Below are 17,193 nucleotides of genomic sequence, written 5' to 3'. Positions count from 1 at the left end.
CGCACAGCTGAGGACTACTGTACTGAGTTCCGGCAGTGGTCCACTGAAATTCTATGGAACGATGCTGCTCTCAGGTTCCAGTTCCAAAGAGTCCTTTCCGAGACATTCAAGGATGCTCTGGTCCTCCATGATGCCCCTTGTTCTCTGATGAAGGCCATGACTCAGGCCATATGACTGGACCGCAGAATCCGTGAGAGACATGCTGAAGAGCAGGCCACATGTTTACTTCCCCGGAGCAGGTCCATTTAACTGAGGTTAGAGTTGCCAGTCTTCGTGTTGCAGAGAGAAGATGGACACAAGATCTCAGGCTCTGTCTATACTTTGGTCTCTCTGGACATTTTCTTAAAAATTGCTCAACTCATCCTCAAGTCACTAAACCATCGGGAAAACGCCTGAGTCTGAGTGATGACCGAGGAGGTCACCCAGACACACAGGTACCTTTTTCTTCCTCTGATAAAGTTCTAATAAATACGATCATTTCCTTCGAGAACCAGGTGTTATCAACTTTGGCGTTCATTGACTGTGGGTCTGATGCTAACTTTATTGATTCGAGACTGGTTCTGAAGTTAGGGTTATTGACAGTTAGTTTAGAAAGACCCATTCAAATCATCGCCCATGACAAGACACCGTTAGCTCACAATTTAGTCAAGAGAGCAACAGTGGATTTCACTTTCCTAGTGAGAGCAATCCACTCTGAATCCATCTCCTGTTTTGTGTTGGACAATTTACCTGCTGGATTGGTACTGGGGTTTCCATGGTTGCAGACTCACAATCCAGTTATTGATTGGTGTCTGAAGGAGAATGTGAAATGGAGTCCCAACTGTTCCAAGAAATGTCTGAAAAATGTACAAATATGCTCCGCTAGTCTGTAGGATCTTCCGGGGTACGTGAAGGACTTCGGAGAGGTGTTCTCGGAAAAAGAGTCAGAGATACTACCTCCTCATCGGCCCTATGATTGTGCTATTGACCTTATTCCTAGTGCCAAATTGCTAAAAGCTCGCCTTTACAATTTGTCGGGGCCTGAGAGGGCCGCCATGAAAGAATATGTTAATGAGAGTTTCCGAAAGGGTCATATCAGTCCTTCCTCCTCCCCTGTAGCTGCTGGATTTTTCTTTGTTAATAAGAAAGATGGGGATCTCCGTCCTTGCCTTGATTTCCGAGAACTAAACAAGATCATGGTTAAAAATAACTACCCACTTCCACTCATCCTCGCCCTATATAATCAGCTTCTTGGGGCCAGGGTGCTTTCTAAACTTGATTTTAGAGGGGGTTACAATTTGATATGCACCCGGAAGGGTGATGAGTGGAAAACTGCGTTTTTAACATCTGAGGGTCTGTTTGAAAACCTTGTCATGCCTTTCGGATTATCTAATGCACCTGCTGTGTTTCAAAATTTTATGAATGATATTTTCTCTGATTGCATTGGAAGATTTTTTGTAATATATCTCGATGACATTCTAATTTTCTCACCAGACTTGGACTCTCAACAGGAACATGTCCATGTGGTGTTACAGAGACTGAGTGAGAACTCTCTGTTTGCTAAATTCGAAAAATGTGTTTTCTGTGCCAGAAATCTTTCTTGGGGTTTATCTTATCAGCAGAATTGTTTAAGATGGATCCTGGGAAGGTGCAGGCCATAACTGTTGGGTTCAACCTCATGATCTTAAGGCTTTGCAGCCTTTTCTGGGATTCGCCAACTATTATTGAAAATTTATCAAGGGGTTTTCACAAATTGCTAAACCACTTACTGACCTTAAATGTAAGGGGGCGAATCTTAAGGTTTGGTCGCCGGGTGCTTTCAGGGCTTTTGAAAGATTAAAAGAGTGTTTTATGTCCGCACCCATTCTGATCCAACCTGATCTCCAAGAACCATTCATTGTGGAGGTGAATACTTCAGAAATCGGAGTGGGAGCAGTCTTATCACGGGGGCCCAAAACTCTGACTAACCTGTGTCCATGTGCTTTTCTTTCTAAAAAATTTTCACCATCAGAGAGAAATTCTGATGTTGGGAATAGGGAGTTGCTTGCTGTCAACATGGCCTTTGAGGATTGGAGGCAGTTTTTGGAGGGGCAGTTCATCCAGTTACGGTGATCACGGATCACAAGAATTTAGATTACATTGAATCGGCTAAAAAGCTAACTCCCAGACAGACCAAATGGTCCTTGTTTTTCTCTCGATTTAATTTTTCTATTACATTCAGGCCAGGGGCTCAGAATGTGAAAGCTGATGCTTTATCCTCCATTATTCCTCAGGGTATTGTGGTGTCTATGGTAACCTCGGAGCTGGAAGAGCTGGAAGTGTAGATTCGTAAAGCCCAGTTGTTGGAGTCATGGTTACAGATGGGGTCCATACCTGCTGTCATGGGGTTAATGCTGTGTGCCTCTTTTTGGATCTGGGAGGGACATATATACCCCTTCCTGGCTAAGATTCTCTGTCAGTTATACTGTTGCTCCGAATGTGTGTCTGACCCCTGTTGTGCGTGTTTACTGCATTGCTTGATTGCCTCCCATGTATGACCTGGTCTGTCTGCTCACTCTGTTCTCTGTCTTCTTGTGACTTCGACTTGACTGCCCCTATGTCTCAGTCCACGTTACCTCCCATATCTCTCTGTTTTGACCTCGGTACGCATTGACTTGTCTCTGGTTTTCTTTGTCCCTGTTGGCCGTCGACGCCTGGCTCTGCCCTGGCCACTCCCCCTAAGTCGCGTGGGACAGGTCCTGTGCACAGTCTAGTGAGTTCACCTTCGTTCCCCAGTCACCTCTCCTATTTCAGTGTGCAGCCCCCTGTGGAAGGTTGCGCTGGGGGTCATTACAGTTGGCTCCTTCTACTTCCCCAGGGTCCAAATAATTTGTGCCTGTGTACCTAAGATGGTGGGTGTTACAGGAATTTCATGCTTCTGTATTAAGTGGTCATCCTGGAATTACTGCCACAAAGAAGGCCATTGCTAGACTTTTTGATGGCCATCCATGCATAAGGATATTAAGGATTTTGTATCTGCTCGTGAAGTCTGCGCATGTGCCAAAGTCAGTCATAGCCGGCCAGTTGGGGAACTGGCTCCATTGCCTATTCCAGAAAGACCATGGGCTCATTTGTCCATGCATTTCATTGGAGATTTGCCTCTGTCTGATGGAAAGACTGCTATTTAGGTGGTAGTTGGTTTTCTCCTGTCAGATACCTGCTCCTTCACCCCAATCCCACTGCCACCCTCTGTTACCCTCCCTTCCTTTGAGGTGCACTCTGTGCGCATCTACTTCCCCTCCAACCTCCAACTGGCTGTCATCTACCGCCCCCCAGGGCCAGCCACCACCTTCTTTGACCACTTCACCACCTGGTTACTTCATTTCCTTTCCGCGGACATCCCTACTATCATCATGGGCGACTTCAACATCCCCATTGACACTTCCCTCTCAGCTGCCACTAAACTTCTATCTCTCACTTCCTCCTTCGGCCTCACTCAATGGTCTTCTACAGCCACCCACAAAGATGGCCACACACTGGACCTCATCTTCACCCGCCTCTGCTCCCTATCTAACCTCTCTAACTCACCTCTTCCTCTCTCTGACCACAACCTGCTCACATTCTCCTCCCTCTTCACTCCATGTCTACAATCCCCACCCCACACACTTTCACACCCTCGCAGGAATCTTAAACACCTTGACCTACACTCATTCTCCGAATCCCTCCTCCCTCTTACAGATATAAGTTCCTTACACAATGCGGATGACGCTGCCGCTCTATATAACACCACAATAGCTGTAGCTTTGGAATCCGCTGCCCCACTTACACATACCAAAACTCGCAAAATCAACAGACAGCCCTGGCACACCAGCCTGACCAAAGAGCTGAGGCGAGCTTCCAGGGCTGCTGAGCGCAGATGGAAAAGATCCCACTCCAACGAGCATTTCATCGCATTCAAACAGTCCCTCACTACTTTCAAGACCACACTCGCCACAGCTAAACAAACCTACTTCTCATCTCTCATATCCTCCCTGTCTCACAACCCTAAACAGTTATTCAACACCTTCAATTCTCTCCTCCGCCCCCCAGCACCTCCTCCCTCCCCACTCATCTCAGCTGAAGACTTTGCCTCATTTTTCAAGCAGAAAATTGATAACATCAGGGACAGTTTTGGTCAACAACCCCCAGAGCCCTTCCTCCCGACTTCCCAGCCCTCCACCTTCAAAACCAACTTCTCCACCATTACAGAAGATCGACTCTCCACTCTACTCTCAAGATCACATCTCACCACCTGTGCACTCGACCCGATCCCATCCCACTTCATCCCAAACCTCACCACAGTCTTCATCCCAACCCTAACCCATCTCTTCAACCTATCACTAACAACTGGTGTTTTCCCCTCAAGCTTTAAACATGCCTCCATCACACCTATCCTCAAAAAGCCCTCTCTTGACCCATCCTCTGTATCTAGCTATCGCCCTATATCACTTCTCCCATACGCCTCCAAGCTACTGGAACAACACGTCTACCTTGAACTGTCCTCCCATCTCTCTTCTTGCTCCCTCTTCGACCGCTTACAATCTGGCTTCCGGTCACACCACTCCACTGAAACTGCCCTTACTAAGGTCACCAATGACCTCTTAACTGCCAAGAGCAAGCGACACTACTCTGTCCTCCTCCTCCTGGACCTGTCGGCTGCCTTTGACACAGTGGACCATTCCCTATTATTACAGACCCTCTCATCCCTCGGCATCACAGACTTGGCCCTCTCCTGGATCTCATCATACCTAACAGACCGGACATTCAGCGTCTCCCACTCACACACCACCTCCTCACCTCGCCCCCTATCTGTCGGAGTCCCACAAGGTTCAGTCCTAGGGCCCCTGCTGTTCTCTATTTACACCTTTGGCCTGGGACAGCTCATAGAATCTCATGGCTTTCAGTATCATCTTTATGCTGATGACACACAGATCTACATCTCTGGACCAGATATCACCTCCCTACTAACCAGAATCCCTCAATGTCTGTCCACTATTTCATCCTTCTTCTCCACTAGATATCTGAAACTCAACATGGACAAAACAGAATTCATCATCTTTCCCCCATCTCACGTGACCCCCCCTACGAACCTATCAATTACAGTAAATGACTGCCCACTCTCCCCAGTCCCACAAGCTCGCTGCCTCGGAGTAATCCTTGATGCTGATCTCTCCTTCAAACCACATATCCAAACCCTTTCCACTTCCTGCCGACTTCAACTCAAAAATATTTCACGCATCCGTTCATTCCTCACCCAAGAATCTGCAAAAACCCTAGTCCATGCCCTCATCATCTCTCGCCTTGACTACTGCAACCTCATGCTCTGCGGCCTCCCCTCAAACACTCTCGCACCCCTCCAATCTATTCTAAACTCTGCTGCCCGACTAATCCACCTGTCCCCCCGCTATTCCCCAGCTTCTCCCCTCTGTCAATCCCTTCACTGGCTCCCAATTGCCCAGAGACTCCATTACAAAACCCTAACCATGACATACAAAGCCATCCACAACTTGTCTCCTCCATACATCTGTGACCTCGTCTCCCGGTACTTTCCTGCACGCAACCTCCGATCCTCACAAGATCTCCTTCTCTACTCCCCTCTTATCTCCTCTTCCCACAATCGCATACAAGATTTCTCTCGCGCATCACCCCTACTCTGGAACTCTCTACCACAACATATCAGACTCTCACCTACCATCGAAACCTTCAAAAAGAGCCTGAAGACCCACCTCTTCCGACAAGCCTATAACCTGCAGTAACCACCGATCGACCAAACCGCTGCACGACCAGCTCTACCCTCGCCTACTGTATTATCACCCATCCCTTGAAGATTGTGAGCCCTCGCGGGCAGGGTCCTCTCTCCTCCTGTACCAGTTATGACTTGTATTGTTTAAGATTATTGTACTTGTTTTTATGTATACCCCCCTCACATGTAAAGCGCCATGGAATAAATGGCGCTATAACAATAAATAATAATAATAATAATAATAATAATAATAGTTGATCGATTCAGCAAACAAGCTCGTTTTGTTCCTTTGTCAGGATTACCTAATGCAGAGACACTCTCCAGGTTGTTCATCTCTCATATTGTAAGATTTAATGGGATCCCTCTGAACATTGTGTCTGATAGGGGAGTACAATTTGTGTGTAAATTTTGGAAAGCTTTTTGCATTAAACTAAGGATTGACTTGTCATTTTCATCTGCTTATCACCCTGAAACCAATGGTCAGACTGAGAGGACAAATCAATATTAAGAACAAATTTTAAGGTGCTTTGTGGTGGCGCAACAGGAGGACTAGTCTTTGTTTTTACCTCTTGCCGAGTTTGCTTTTAACAGTCGTGTAAATCAACCTACCAGAACCTCACCATTCTTCTGTATTTATCGTTTTCATCCCCATTTTGGTGAATTAGGGATGTCTGGAGGGAGGTTCAAAAGAATATTGGGACTGCTCAGATTCACCAAAAACGAAAGGCCGATAGAAGACGGTCGGTGGGTCTTTATCAGGATCCTGTCAGCGCTGGCGGACTGCCGAGGCTGAGCAGGGTAGCTCACTGTGCATGGGCCATTGTGCGCTGTTCCATATTGAGCCTTTGGAACATCTGGGTTAGACTGTCAGGATCCTGTCGGCGCTGGCGGACTGCCGAGGCTGTGCAGGGTAGCTCACCCAGACTACGGGAGAACCCGGGGTCCGAAGCTACAAGGAAAGTTCAGACAACAGGACCTGCGATACTGAAGATAGAAAGAAGTACCAGGACCTAAGATCATGTGACCACAGGGGGCGTGGCTTAGCGTCCTGTTGCAGGAGATGACTGTAGGATTCTATTACAGGAATCCTGGAGTACAGGCTAGGGAAACTCAGGTCAGACAAACGAGGGGTCATACACAGATAGGGCGGCGCGGTACCAGAGGAACAGACAGAGAATAGTCAGAACGTAAGCAAAGAATCATACACCAAGATAGCAATGCAGTACAAGAGGGGAAATCGGAGCGTAGTCAGGTCCAAGGCAAAAGAGTCATACACGGAGATAGCAAAGTAGTATGAAGGGGACAGGCAGAACTCGTAACAGGGACAGAACCGGATCAAAACCAAACAAGCATAAAGTATCACAATCACTAAGCACACCAGGGTCACACACTCGGCCAAGGTCTGAGTATAAGCGACAAGGAGTGAGCCCACAATGAGGCTATAAAAAGCCTCCCAGAATCTCAGAGTGAGGCTGTCCAGATTAACCTCTAAACTACCTGATCCCACGAACTCAGCAGATCATGACAGTCTTGCTTTTAAGATTGAGGATAAGGTTTGGTTGTCGTCTAGGAACATTAAACTTAAAATGCTGTCAGCTAAGTTGGGTCCAAAGTTTATTGGTCTATGTGAGATCCTAAAGGTGGTCAATCCTGTGGCATTTAGGTTAAAGCTTCTTCCATCCCTTCTCATCTCTATCGTATTCCATAAATCCCTATTAAAAGAGTATGTCCCTTCTGAATGTCTGCCTCATCACCGTCTCCTCCTATTTCAGTAGACGGTGGCCTGGAATATCAGGTTCAGAGGGTTGTGGATTCTCGGAGGGTCCGTAATTCCCTTCAGTACCTCATCCACTGGAGGGGATATGGACCAAAGAAGAGATCCTGGGTCCCTGCTCGAGATGTGAAGGCCAACTCAGGGCCTTCCATTTAAAATTTCCCTGGGAAGCCTGGGGTCCGGTGGCCCCCTAGAAGAGGGGGTACTGTCACAGTTCCACCCCTCAGGGTGTCTGGGATGCAGTTACTGACAGCTCGGCCATCCAATCTTGTACAGGGGAGTGCTGAAGCTGTCAGTACTTTGATGGACAGCTCAGCCGTCCAATCTGGTACAGGGGTGTGCTGAAGCTGTCAGTACTTTGATTGACAGCATGGTCATCCAATCTGGTTCAAGGGTGTGCTGAGCTGCCAGTGTGTTTATTGACGGCTCGACTAGCCAATTGGTGACTGTGAGGCGTCGCAGTCTCCAGGTTTTCACTATCCCGGGTAAATGCCATGCTTACTTAACTGAGCAGCTTCTCCCAGACCACTGCCAGATGTAAATTCATCTTGTGAGGTTTGTGCTTTGTGCTCTTTGTGCCTTGAATTCTATATGTTTGATCTGTTGCCCGACCTTGGACTTTGTTCTATCCGCATGTTTAACCCTTTCAACTCTGATCCGTTATCCTCTCGGTACTCTGACCTCGGAATGTTACCTGACTACACTTTTGTCTCTTCCTTCTGTTTTTGATGTACCCTCCTGGCTTCTGACCTTGGACTCCTTGACCACTCTGACTCATGGCTTGGCTGTGAGAACTGACTAGCGTCACTGTATTACAATGTTATGCCCTTAACCTTATAATAGAAGTGTTGCCTTTTTCTACTGAGCTTGCTTTTTTATAATCTGTTGTAGATAGAGGTGACAGATTCCAAAAGAAGCCCAGTTCCTGGCCAGAAAGTGTATCTCACCTGTGAACAATGTGATGTAACCATCAATGAGACTTTGGTGACAGATGACAATGGACATGCTTTTTGCATCTTAGAAAATACAACCAATTGGACACAACAGATTAGGTTAAAGGTACATGTAACAATGCTTTTGATGTCAGTCAACTGTTGAGCCATCATATATTTACTGTTACACTCACTGTCATATTTACCATCACATTTACAGGCTTCAACAACCATGGAGCCCGAACCAAGTTCAAGATTAAATCCTTGGAACCCAAATGATGATCTGCTACCAATTTTTCCCCTTTATTCTTCAAGCAAAAGTTATTTAAACCTAAAATCTTTAGGGAAGGATAAATCTTGCCGTTCACAGCAGGAGGTGCTTGTACAATATATAATACGAAATTCAGCACTACAGAAAGATACTAATCAAATGGATTTATATTATCTGGTACGTGTAATACAAACTTTATTATGTTTGCAAACTTTTCGAAGTCTGTGGGGTGGTTGAGTCTTACTGGATCTGATGGGGAAAAGAAGGGAAAGTCTCCTTTTGGGGAATATTATGGAGTATTGCCCTGTTTCTACTAAGGAAAAGTATCTTGATAATACTATGCTGTAGCATATAGTTTATACTTTTTAGAAATTTAACTTATAACTTCAACGCGGATAAATAATGTAGCTAGATGTAATATACTGTAAGTGGCAACAGCCATAACTTCCAAAATGCATTTTATATGCAATACATTATCCACATGTCTTATGACTGATCTGAACCCATTGAGAAAAATCAATCACGTGTAAAACAATTACACAATATGGATCAAAGTATTGGGAGACCCTCTTAAGTCTTAATCATTGAATTTAGGTTTTGCTTTCAGTCCCATTGCCTCCGATGTATAACTTCTGAGCCCTTGCCATGCAGTCTAATTTACTGCCATTTTTAATGGAGCAGGGATGCCGAGTGCTGAAGAGCAGAAGGCATAAATGTCACAAAGGATCTCCTGACTCTATAACTGCAGAATCCCAACCTCCTCTAACATTATTTTCCGCCCAAATACTGAATCAAGAGTTTTAAGGCATGAGTTTCCAAGTACAATGCCAAGCATCAGATGGAGTGGAGTAAAGCTGCCACCACTAGACTTTGGAGCAGTGGAAACATGTTCTATGCAGTGGCGGATCACACTTCTCGATCTGCAAAAAACTGACCAGCACATCCAAACCAGTGTGTACAGGTGCAAGCTAACAAAGTCACTAAAACTAAGAAAATAAAAGAATAATAGGAACTGCATTACTGTCATAAAAATAGGTAAATGTTACTTTATGCACACATGGGGAATATTGGAAAAGTGAAGCTGTAATATTGCCACAAAAAAATTACAGAAACAAATGAAAGAAGGTACCCAACAGCCATTGACCAGGCAAGCCTCATTGTTGTCACTCTAACCTGATAAGTCACTTCTTTTGGACTGAAAAGCCTACAATTTATAGGGCAGGAGGGATCTAGCTAAATATAACCACCTTAGGCTGATGAAAGTAGGGGTTAAGAGTTTTGTAGGTAGTATACTCATGACATGTGCACTCCTACTCCCATCAGCCTAAGGCGGTTTTAATTAGCTTGCTACGTCCTGCCCTATAAATTGTAGACTTTTCAGCCCAAGAGAGGTGACTAATCAGGTTAGGGTCCCAACAATGAGGTACGCCTTGTTAATGGCTGTTGGGCTCCCATGAATTGGCCAATTTATGTGCTAAGTACGTTCTTTTTTCGGTAGTTTTCTTGCAGCAATATTACAGCTCCATTTTTCCAATTTTCATATGTACATAAAGTAGCATTTAGCTATTTTCTATGGTAGTAATGCAGTTCCCATCTACCAAATGTGCTATTTCACACTTCTCTATCTGGCGTCTGATGGATGAGTCTCGGTTTGGTGAACTGCAAGAGAATGTTACCTGCCTGACAGTATTGTGCCAGTTGTAACGTTTGATGGAGTAGGTATAAAACCATGGACATGTTTTTCAGGGATTATTGCAATCTTAATTCCAATAAAGGGATATGTAAATGGTTCAACATAAAAGACATTTTGAACAATTGTAAAGTCTCAATCATGTAGGAACAGTTTAGGGAAGACTGTTTTGAGCAGGGGGTTGGACCAGATGGCCCAGGAGGTCCCTTCCAACTCTATGATTCTATGATTCTATGATTCTATGTTTTCTTTTCCAACATGCCTGTGCTGCAGCGCACAAAGGAAGATTGATAAACACTTGGTTGGGGGAGTTATGTGTAGGAGAACATGACCTCAACCCCTTCCAACATCTTTGTTATGAACTGAACCAGAGATTACGAGCCCGGCCTTCCCCAACATCAGTGTCTGACCTCACAATTGCTCTTCTAGATGAATGGGTAAAAAAATCCCACAGACACCTCCAAAATTTTGGAGAAATCCTTCTCAGAAAAATGGAAGTTGTTATTGCTGGAAAAGTGGACCGGCTCCATAGACCTACCTCTTCTGACAAGCCTACAACCAGCAGTAACCACCGATCCACCAAACCGCTGCACGACCAGCTCTACCCTCGCCTACTGTATTCTCACCCATCCCTTGTAGAATGTGAGCCTTCGTGGGCAGGATCCTCTCTCATCCTGTACCAGTTATGACTTGTATTGTTTAAGATTACTGTACTTGTATGTATTATGTATACCCCTCCTCACATGTAAAGCGCCATGGAATAAATGGTGCTATAATAATAATGCCTGTGGATTTAGAATGGGAGGTGATAAAAGCTTCTGTAGATGTAATGTGGAGTGGGCACAATACTTTGCCCATTTTGTATATCTGTACATTTCTATAGATGACAAAGATCACCAGTAATTTAGTTTCATCCACTAGCAAAATATATTTTACATCTTAATCAATTTCCATCTCTCAAATTGACATATGAAATTAATGTTTATTCACACACAATGATGTTCTGTACACTGCCTGGCAAATTTGATTTTGGGTGTTTATATACCAGAACAGGTAATTTCAAAATATTAATTCCTACTTCCTCCTGTGCAGGTAACTTCCAAGGGTCATATAGAATTGTCTAGTTCTCAGAAAATCATGGTAAAGAGCTCTGTTACAGGTGAGAATGTCTTACTATGCATTCACTATTTTTCAAAAACTATAAATGCTTAAAGGGAATCTGTCACCCCATTTTTGGCCTATAAGCTGCGGCCACAGCCATCAGGGGCTTATCTACAGCATTCTGTAATGCTGTAGATAAGCCCGCGATGTAACCTGAAAGATAAGAAAAATGAGTTACCGTATATTATACTCACCCGGGGATCCTGTCCGGTCCGATGGGTGTCGCGGTCCGGTCCAGCGCCTCCCATCTTCTAGAGATGACATCCTCCTACTTACTTCGGCTGTGGCTCCTGCGCAGGTGTACTTTCTCTGCCCTGTTGAGGCCAGAGTAAAGTACTGCAGTGTGCAGGCACCGGACCTCTCTGACCTTTCCCTTGCGCCTGCGCACTGCAGTACTTTACTCTGCCCTCAACAGGGCAGAGAAAGTACGCCTGCGCAGGAGCCGCGGCAGAAGTAAGAAGGGGAACATCATCGCATGAAGATTGGAGGCGGAGCACCGGACTGCGACACCCACCGCACCCGCCTCCGCCCACGGTGAGTATAATCTAACTTGTTTTTCTTATCTTTCAGGTTACATTGGGGGCTTATCTACAGCATTACAGAATACTGTAGATAAGCCCCTGATGGCGGTGGCCGCATATTATAGGCCGAAAATGGGGTGACAGATTCCCTTTAAATGGGTTGTCCCATAAATAAAGTAAATTACAATAAAAAGGTCTTGGAATAATAATGAGTTCCACAATTTGATGTGTTAAAAAAGTGTTCTGGTGCTGATATAATCTTATAAATTTGCCCCTGCTATGTACTGTGTAATGGCTGGCTGTGTCTGAACATGCAGAGCTGCTCCAGTTCATGGTCGGAACATACCAAAGCTCCTGGCCAAGGTGAAAAACAGAAAGAAATAAACAGACAAGGCAGCATGGGATTGCAGCTGCTGCTTTCTGTGAGGTGAAACGTTTCACTGCCCGTTTTATTACAGGATCAAGTGTTTCTGCAGTGTCTTCAGATTCCTGAGATCATCATAAATTAAATCAGTAAAGTAGGAGCTTTGGCTGCTGCTGATCTTATACTGTATTTGACTGACTTGATCTATGATGAGCTCAGGGGACTGGAGTTTGCTCCTGTGATTAAAAAATAGGCAGGGAAATATTTTACTTCACATAAAACTGCTGCTGTGTTATCTGTATAATCCCCTATTATTCCTCCCTTGCCCAGGAGCTGTGGTTTGATCAGACCATGACCCTGCATGGTCAGACACAGTTATTACACAGTACACAGCAGGGGCACATTTATAAGATTATCTCGGCACAGGAACATTTTTTAACACATCCAATGGTGGAACTTATTATTATTCAAAGATCTATTGATTAAAAATTACTTTATTCATGGTACAACCCCTTTAATGATCATAATATGGTTTGATTTTAGGATTCGTTGTTATGCGTCATTCCAAAAATTACTAGTTGTCATAACAATATTTTGCTGTCTTACAGATTTACAAGGGGACCTTTCTTTCAAATTTTCAGTCAATGTTAGTGATTCTTCATTAATCTATGTGCTGGCGTATATTTTTCTACCAAGCGGAGAAATGGTTGCTGACAACTTAAAAATCAAGATGATGAGATGCTTTAAGAATAAGGTAATTAAAAGAATGATAAATATTAAAAATAAATTTCACAAAAAGTTCCCACATTTTTCAAAAAGAATGTTAAAAAGCGGTTTTTGACATTAAATCCAATTATGAAATATTGAATATTTTTGAAATAATTATTTTATGTAGCATAAGGGTACCTGCAATGATGCTTCCTTGTAGTAGATGAGGATTCCTTATTATAAGAGTTGTGAGACCATGGAGCTCTCCACAGCACGAGTTCAAGAGGGGCTTGGATATCTTTCTTGAAAAATCAAAAACTGGGAGTTATAGCCGGTGGATTTCGAAAAATTAGATATTAATATAAGAAGAAATGTTTTCCCTCCTATGGGACCAATGCACCATTTTACATTGACATCACAGTTCCTGCTTGATCACCTTGAGCAGGAACGGACATAGACAGAAGAGGGCAGTTGTGCAAGAACAGAATATGGGTCCTTTTCAATCCATAATTTTAAATTTAATGTATAATGCAGAATTACAGATGGTAGAAGTGGCCCCCTTACCTCTTGGTCTCCTCTGTGTCTATACAGGTTGCACCAATGGTATGTCAACCCCTGATCTTGAGTAAAGGTACAAAATAGCTTCTATCTTGTTGAAGATCACAAACTTATGTGTCACAAGCTTCTCAGTGCCAATAGCTCATCACCTGGGATTCAAAAATTCCTGATCTGTGGTGATCAGATGATCAGTGGGGTAATTACAAGTTAAGGGTTGACCAAGAGGATATATTCTGTAATGCAATTTTATTTATTTTTTGGACTTTATAAATTGAAATATTTATAAAATATAAAACAAAATATATCAAACTCAAAAGCTGTAAGTGGATAACTCACAAAATGGTGAACACTTTAAAAAAGTTTGTGAACATTTTTTAAACCACATCTTTATCTAGGTTTCAGTAGGATTCTCATCAGATGAAGTTCTTCCGGGAACAGATGTCTCTCTACAGGTTCAGGCTGCTCCTGGGTCTCTCTGTGGTCTGAGGGTGGTGGATAAGAGTGTGGTACTGATGAAACCAGAAAATGAGTTAACTGCTGAAAAAGTGAGTATTATTTTTTTTAAAAAATGTCAAAGCCAACATTGCTTTTATTACATGCCATGACAGAAGTTTCTTTAAGGGGTCCAAAGTGTTCCATCTCTCTGCTTTTTACAGAAAATATCCAGTATTATAGAATGTACAATAAATACCAATGTCTCAAGTAATCAAAATTCTGTGTCTGAGCTTAAAATCTACTACGTATCCATACTCCGTTATTTGTAGATGATAAAGTAATTTGCAAAAAATTTCATTTATATGAATATTGACTATACACTTTGATGATCTTAATGTAAAAATGTCAAAAACGAAAGTTTTCGAAGACATGTACTGTATCTTCTTATATAGGCAATGCTTTCAGAACCTTCACAATGAAGTATTTCTCTGTTGTGTAATACTAAACATGTTAAAAGTAGAAATGAGAGAATTTAATTGAGTGGAATTTTTATTCATCTTGAATTTCATAAAAATTTGTGAACTCCAGAATGCAGATTTTTTTTTTGCCATTTTGCTAAACTGTTAAGGGCTAGGCAAAGGGTTAAAAAAAATAATAATATTAAACATACTGGTCAGCATTCCCACTGTCCAAGCAGCTTGACATCCAGTCTTTGACATCTCTTCTCGCTTTCCACCCTTTTTGGCCTCTTCACTCTAGGCCATGGCTTTCTGGCTCAACTAGAGTAAGGGTCCCGTTTCACATAGCGACACACCAGTGATCCCGACAACGATACGACCTGGTAAGGATCGCTGGTGCGTTGCTAAATGATCGCTAGTAAGATGTCAAACAGGCAGATCTCTTCAATGACGCAGCAACGATCCGGCGATCCATATAACGACCTTGGTGGTTGTTGGTACCTTGTCACACAGTAGCTTTTCTGACGACTCCCGCCTGCATCCCTGAGTTCTGTGTCGCCAACGAGGTCGCTCGTCGGCGTCAAACACAGCGATGCATGCTGGCCAGCAGGACGCCAACGATGAAAAAATGGCCCAGGACATTTGAGCACGATCAGCGATATCCAGCGGGGGGGGGCGGTCGCCGCTATGTGTCACAAGTAGCAAGATCGCAGGCGAGATCGCTGTTGCGTCACAAAATTGGTGACGCATTAGCGATCTTGCTAGCGATCGCGCTATGTGAGACGGGGCCTTAAGGCAGGCATCAAACATTACTGCAGGCTGTGGCATCACATGACATTATGATGTTACTATAATCTTGATAAAGTCAAAGAATATCTTATTTCATTAGCATTTAGTGATGAATGAATCTACTGAAATCAAATCCAGGACTTCACTAGAATTTGGCCAAGTAATTTGTGCCAATGTTCTCTGCAAACTCCAAAACAATAATACACATAAAAGAAAAAAAAGTATACTGTAATTATCTAGTCCTCCCCTCTCTTAAGGTACCGTTACACTACACGATGCACCAGCGATCCCGACAACAATATGACCTCGTAAGGATCGCTGGTACGTCACTAAATGGTCATTAGTAAGCTGTCAAACAGACAGATCTACTCAACGACACAGCAACGATCCGGCGATCCATCTAACGACCTCGGCGGTCGTTGGGACCTTGTCACACAGCAGCTATTGTGACGACTCACGCCTGCGTGTCTGAGTTCTGAGTCGCCAACGAGGTCGCTCGTCGGCGTCAAACACAAAAATGCAAGCTGGCCAGCGGGACACCAGCGATCAAAAAATGGCCCAGGACATTTGAGCATGATCAGCGAGTTCGCAACGGGGGCCCGGTCGCCGCTATGTGTCACACGTAGTGAGATTGCTGGCGAGGTTGCTGTTGCGTCACAAAATCGGTGACGTTTCAGCGATCTCGCTAACGATCTCGCTATGTGAGACGGGGCCTTTACTGTGCAGCCCTTCTCCTGTCCAGTCATCTTTGTTGTTCCTGTCACTGTTGTGGTCTTCACTGGGCCATCTTCCAGTACCCACCATCTTCAACATCTTCTGGTCACAACTTTCTGGGCAGCATGGTGGCTCAGTGGTTAGCACTGTTGCTTTACAGCGCTGGAGTCTTGGGCTCAAATCTCCCCCAGGACAACATTTGAATGGAGTTTGTATGTTCTCCCCGTGTTTCATGGGTTTCCTCTGGGTACTCCAGTTTACTTCCACACTACAAAGACATACTGATAGGGAATTTAGATTGTGAGCCCCAGTGGAGACAGTGCTGATAATGTCTGTAAAGTTCTGTTTAATGTGAAGGCGCTATATAATTTATCATAATTATCAAACAGCGTCATGATGTAAGGAGGTGAGATAGAATTACCGCCTTGCTCCCCTCCCTCCCGTTGTTCTTAAATGTGTTATTAGTTATTATGTCCTTTATTGATATTGGGTGGTACTGCAACATAGCAGTATGTATTACAGCCCACATTTATGGTACTGCCACATTCGTATGTATTACCATTCCTTGTATACCTTTGTAAATGATGTTGCATTCCTCTACGTGTTATCATTGTATGTCCTGTTATGTATTATTGAGTATTGTATTTATGTTCATTAGGTAGGGAAAGTCTCTTGCACTCTTTGGACAATAGAGGGGGGCATTATAGTGTTTGTAGTTCTTTATAATGAAGGGTAATTGTAGTACTTGCGGGAACCACTAGATGGGGGCATACTAGTGTGCAGTGTAGGTGTAGTTCTTAGAAAGGTTGTAGGGGGTTAATGTAGGAGGGGCTGCCGTGTGGTAAACTGCAAGTCTTACGGAAGTTAGTCAGACGGGGCCAGGATGCCCAAAGTGTCCACATGGGCTATAGGTCCAGGATGGCTCGGCAGCCATGCAACATTAAATAGCGCAGCCCACATTATCCACACCCACTGGGCATCATTGCAGTGGGCCAGTACAGGAGAAGAAAGATGTGGCGACTCATAGCCTGGGCGAACGCCTTTAGGGCAGGAGTCAGTTGGAGGAGTTGAAGGAAGT

General features: G+C 44.0%; 1 protein-coding gene across 2 annotated transcripts in view; it reads left to right on the top strand.

Moving 5' to 3' along the window:
* LOC141049742 (alpha-2-macroglobulin-like protein 1) overlaps positions 1 to 17,193 on the top strand; it is a 215,348-nt gene that overhangs the window by 53,611 nt on the left and 144,544 nt on the right. For both annotated transcript variants that reach the window (XM_073546464.1, XM_073546465.1), the window contains exons 11-15: positions 8,406 to 8,573; positions 8,667 to 8,894; positions 11,500 to 11,566; positions 13,062 to 13,207; positions 14,115 to 14,264. In XM_073546464.1, the coding sequence (XP_073402565.1) occupies positions 8,406 to 8,573; positions 8,667 to 8,894; positions 11,500 to 11,566; positions 13,062 to 13,207; positions 14,115 to 14,264 (759 nt within the window). The remainder of the gene's footprint in view (positions 1 to 8,405; positions 8,574 to 8,666; positions 8,895 to 11,499; positions 11,567 to 13,061; positions 13,208 to 14,114; positions 14,265 to 17,193) is intronic.

The sequence above is a fragment of the Dendrobates tinctorius genome, unplaced genomic scaffold (assembly GCF_039654945.1).
Source record: "Dendrobates tinctorius isolate UK_male_01 unplaced genomic scaffold, ASM3965494v1 ptg000147l, whole genome shotgun sequence".
In the NCBI taxonomy this organism is placed as follows: domain Eukaryota; kingdom Metazoa; phylum Chordata; class Amphibia; order Anura; family Dendrobatidae; genus Dendrobates; species Dendrobates tinctorius.
This window is presented reverse-complemented; position numbering and strand designations above follow the sequence as displayed.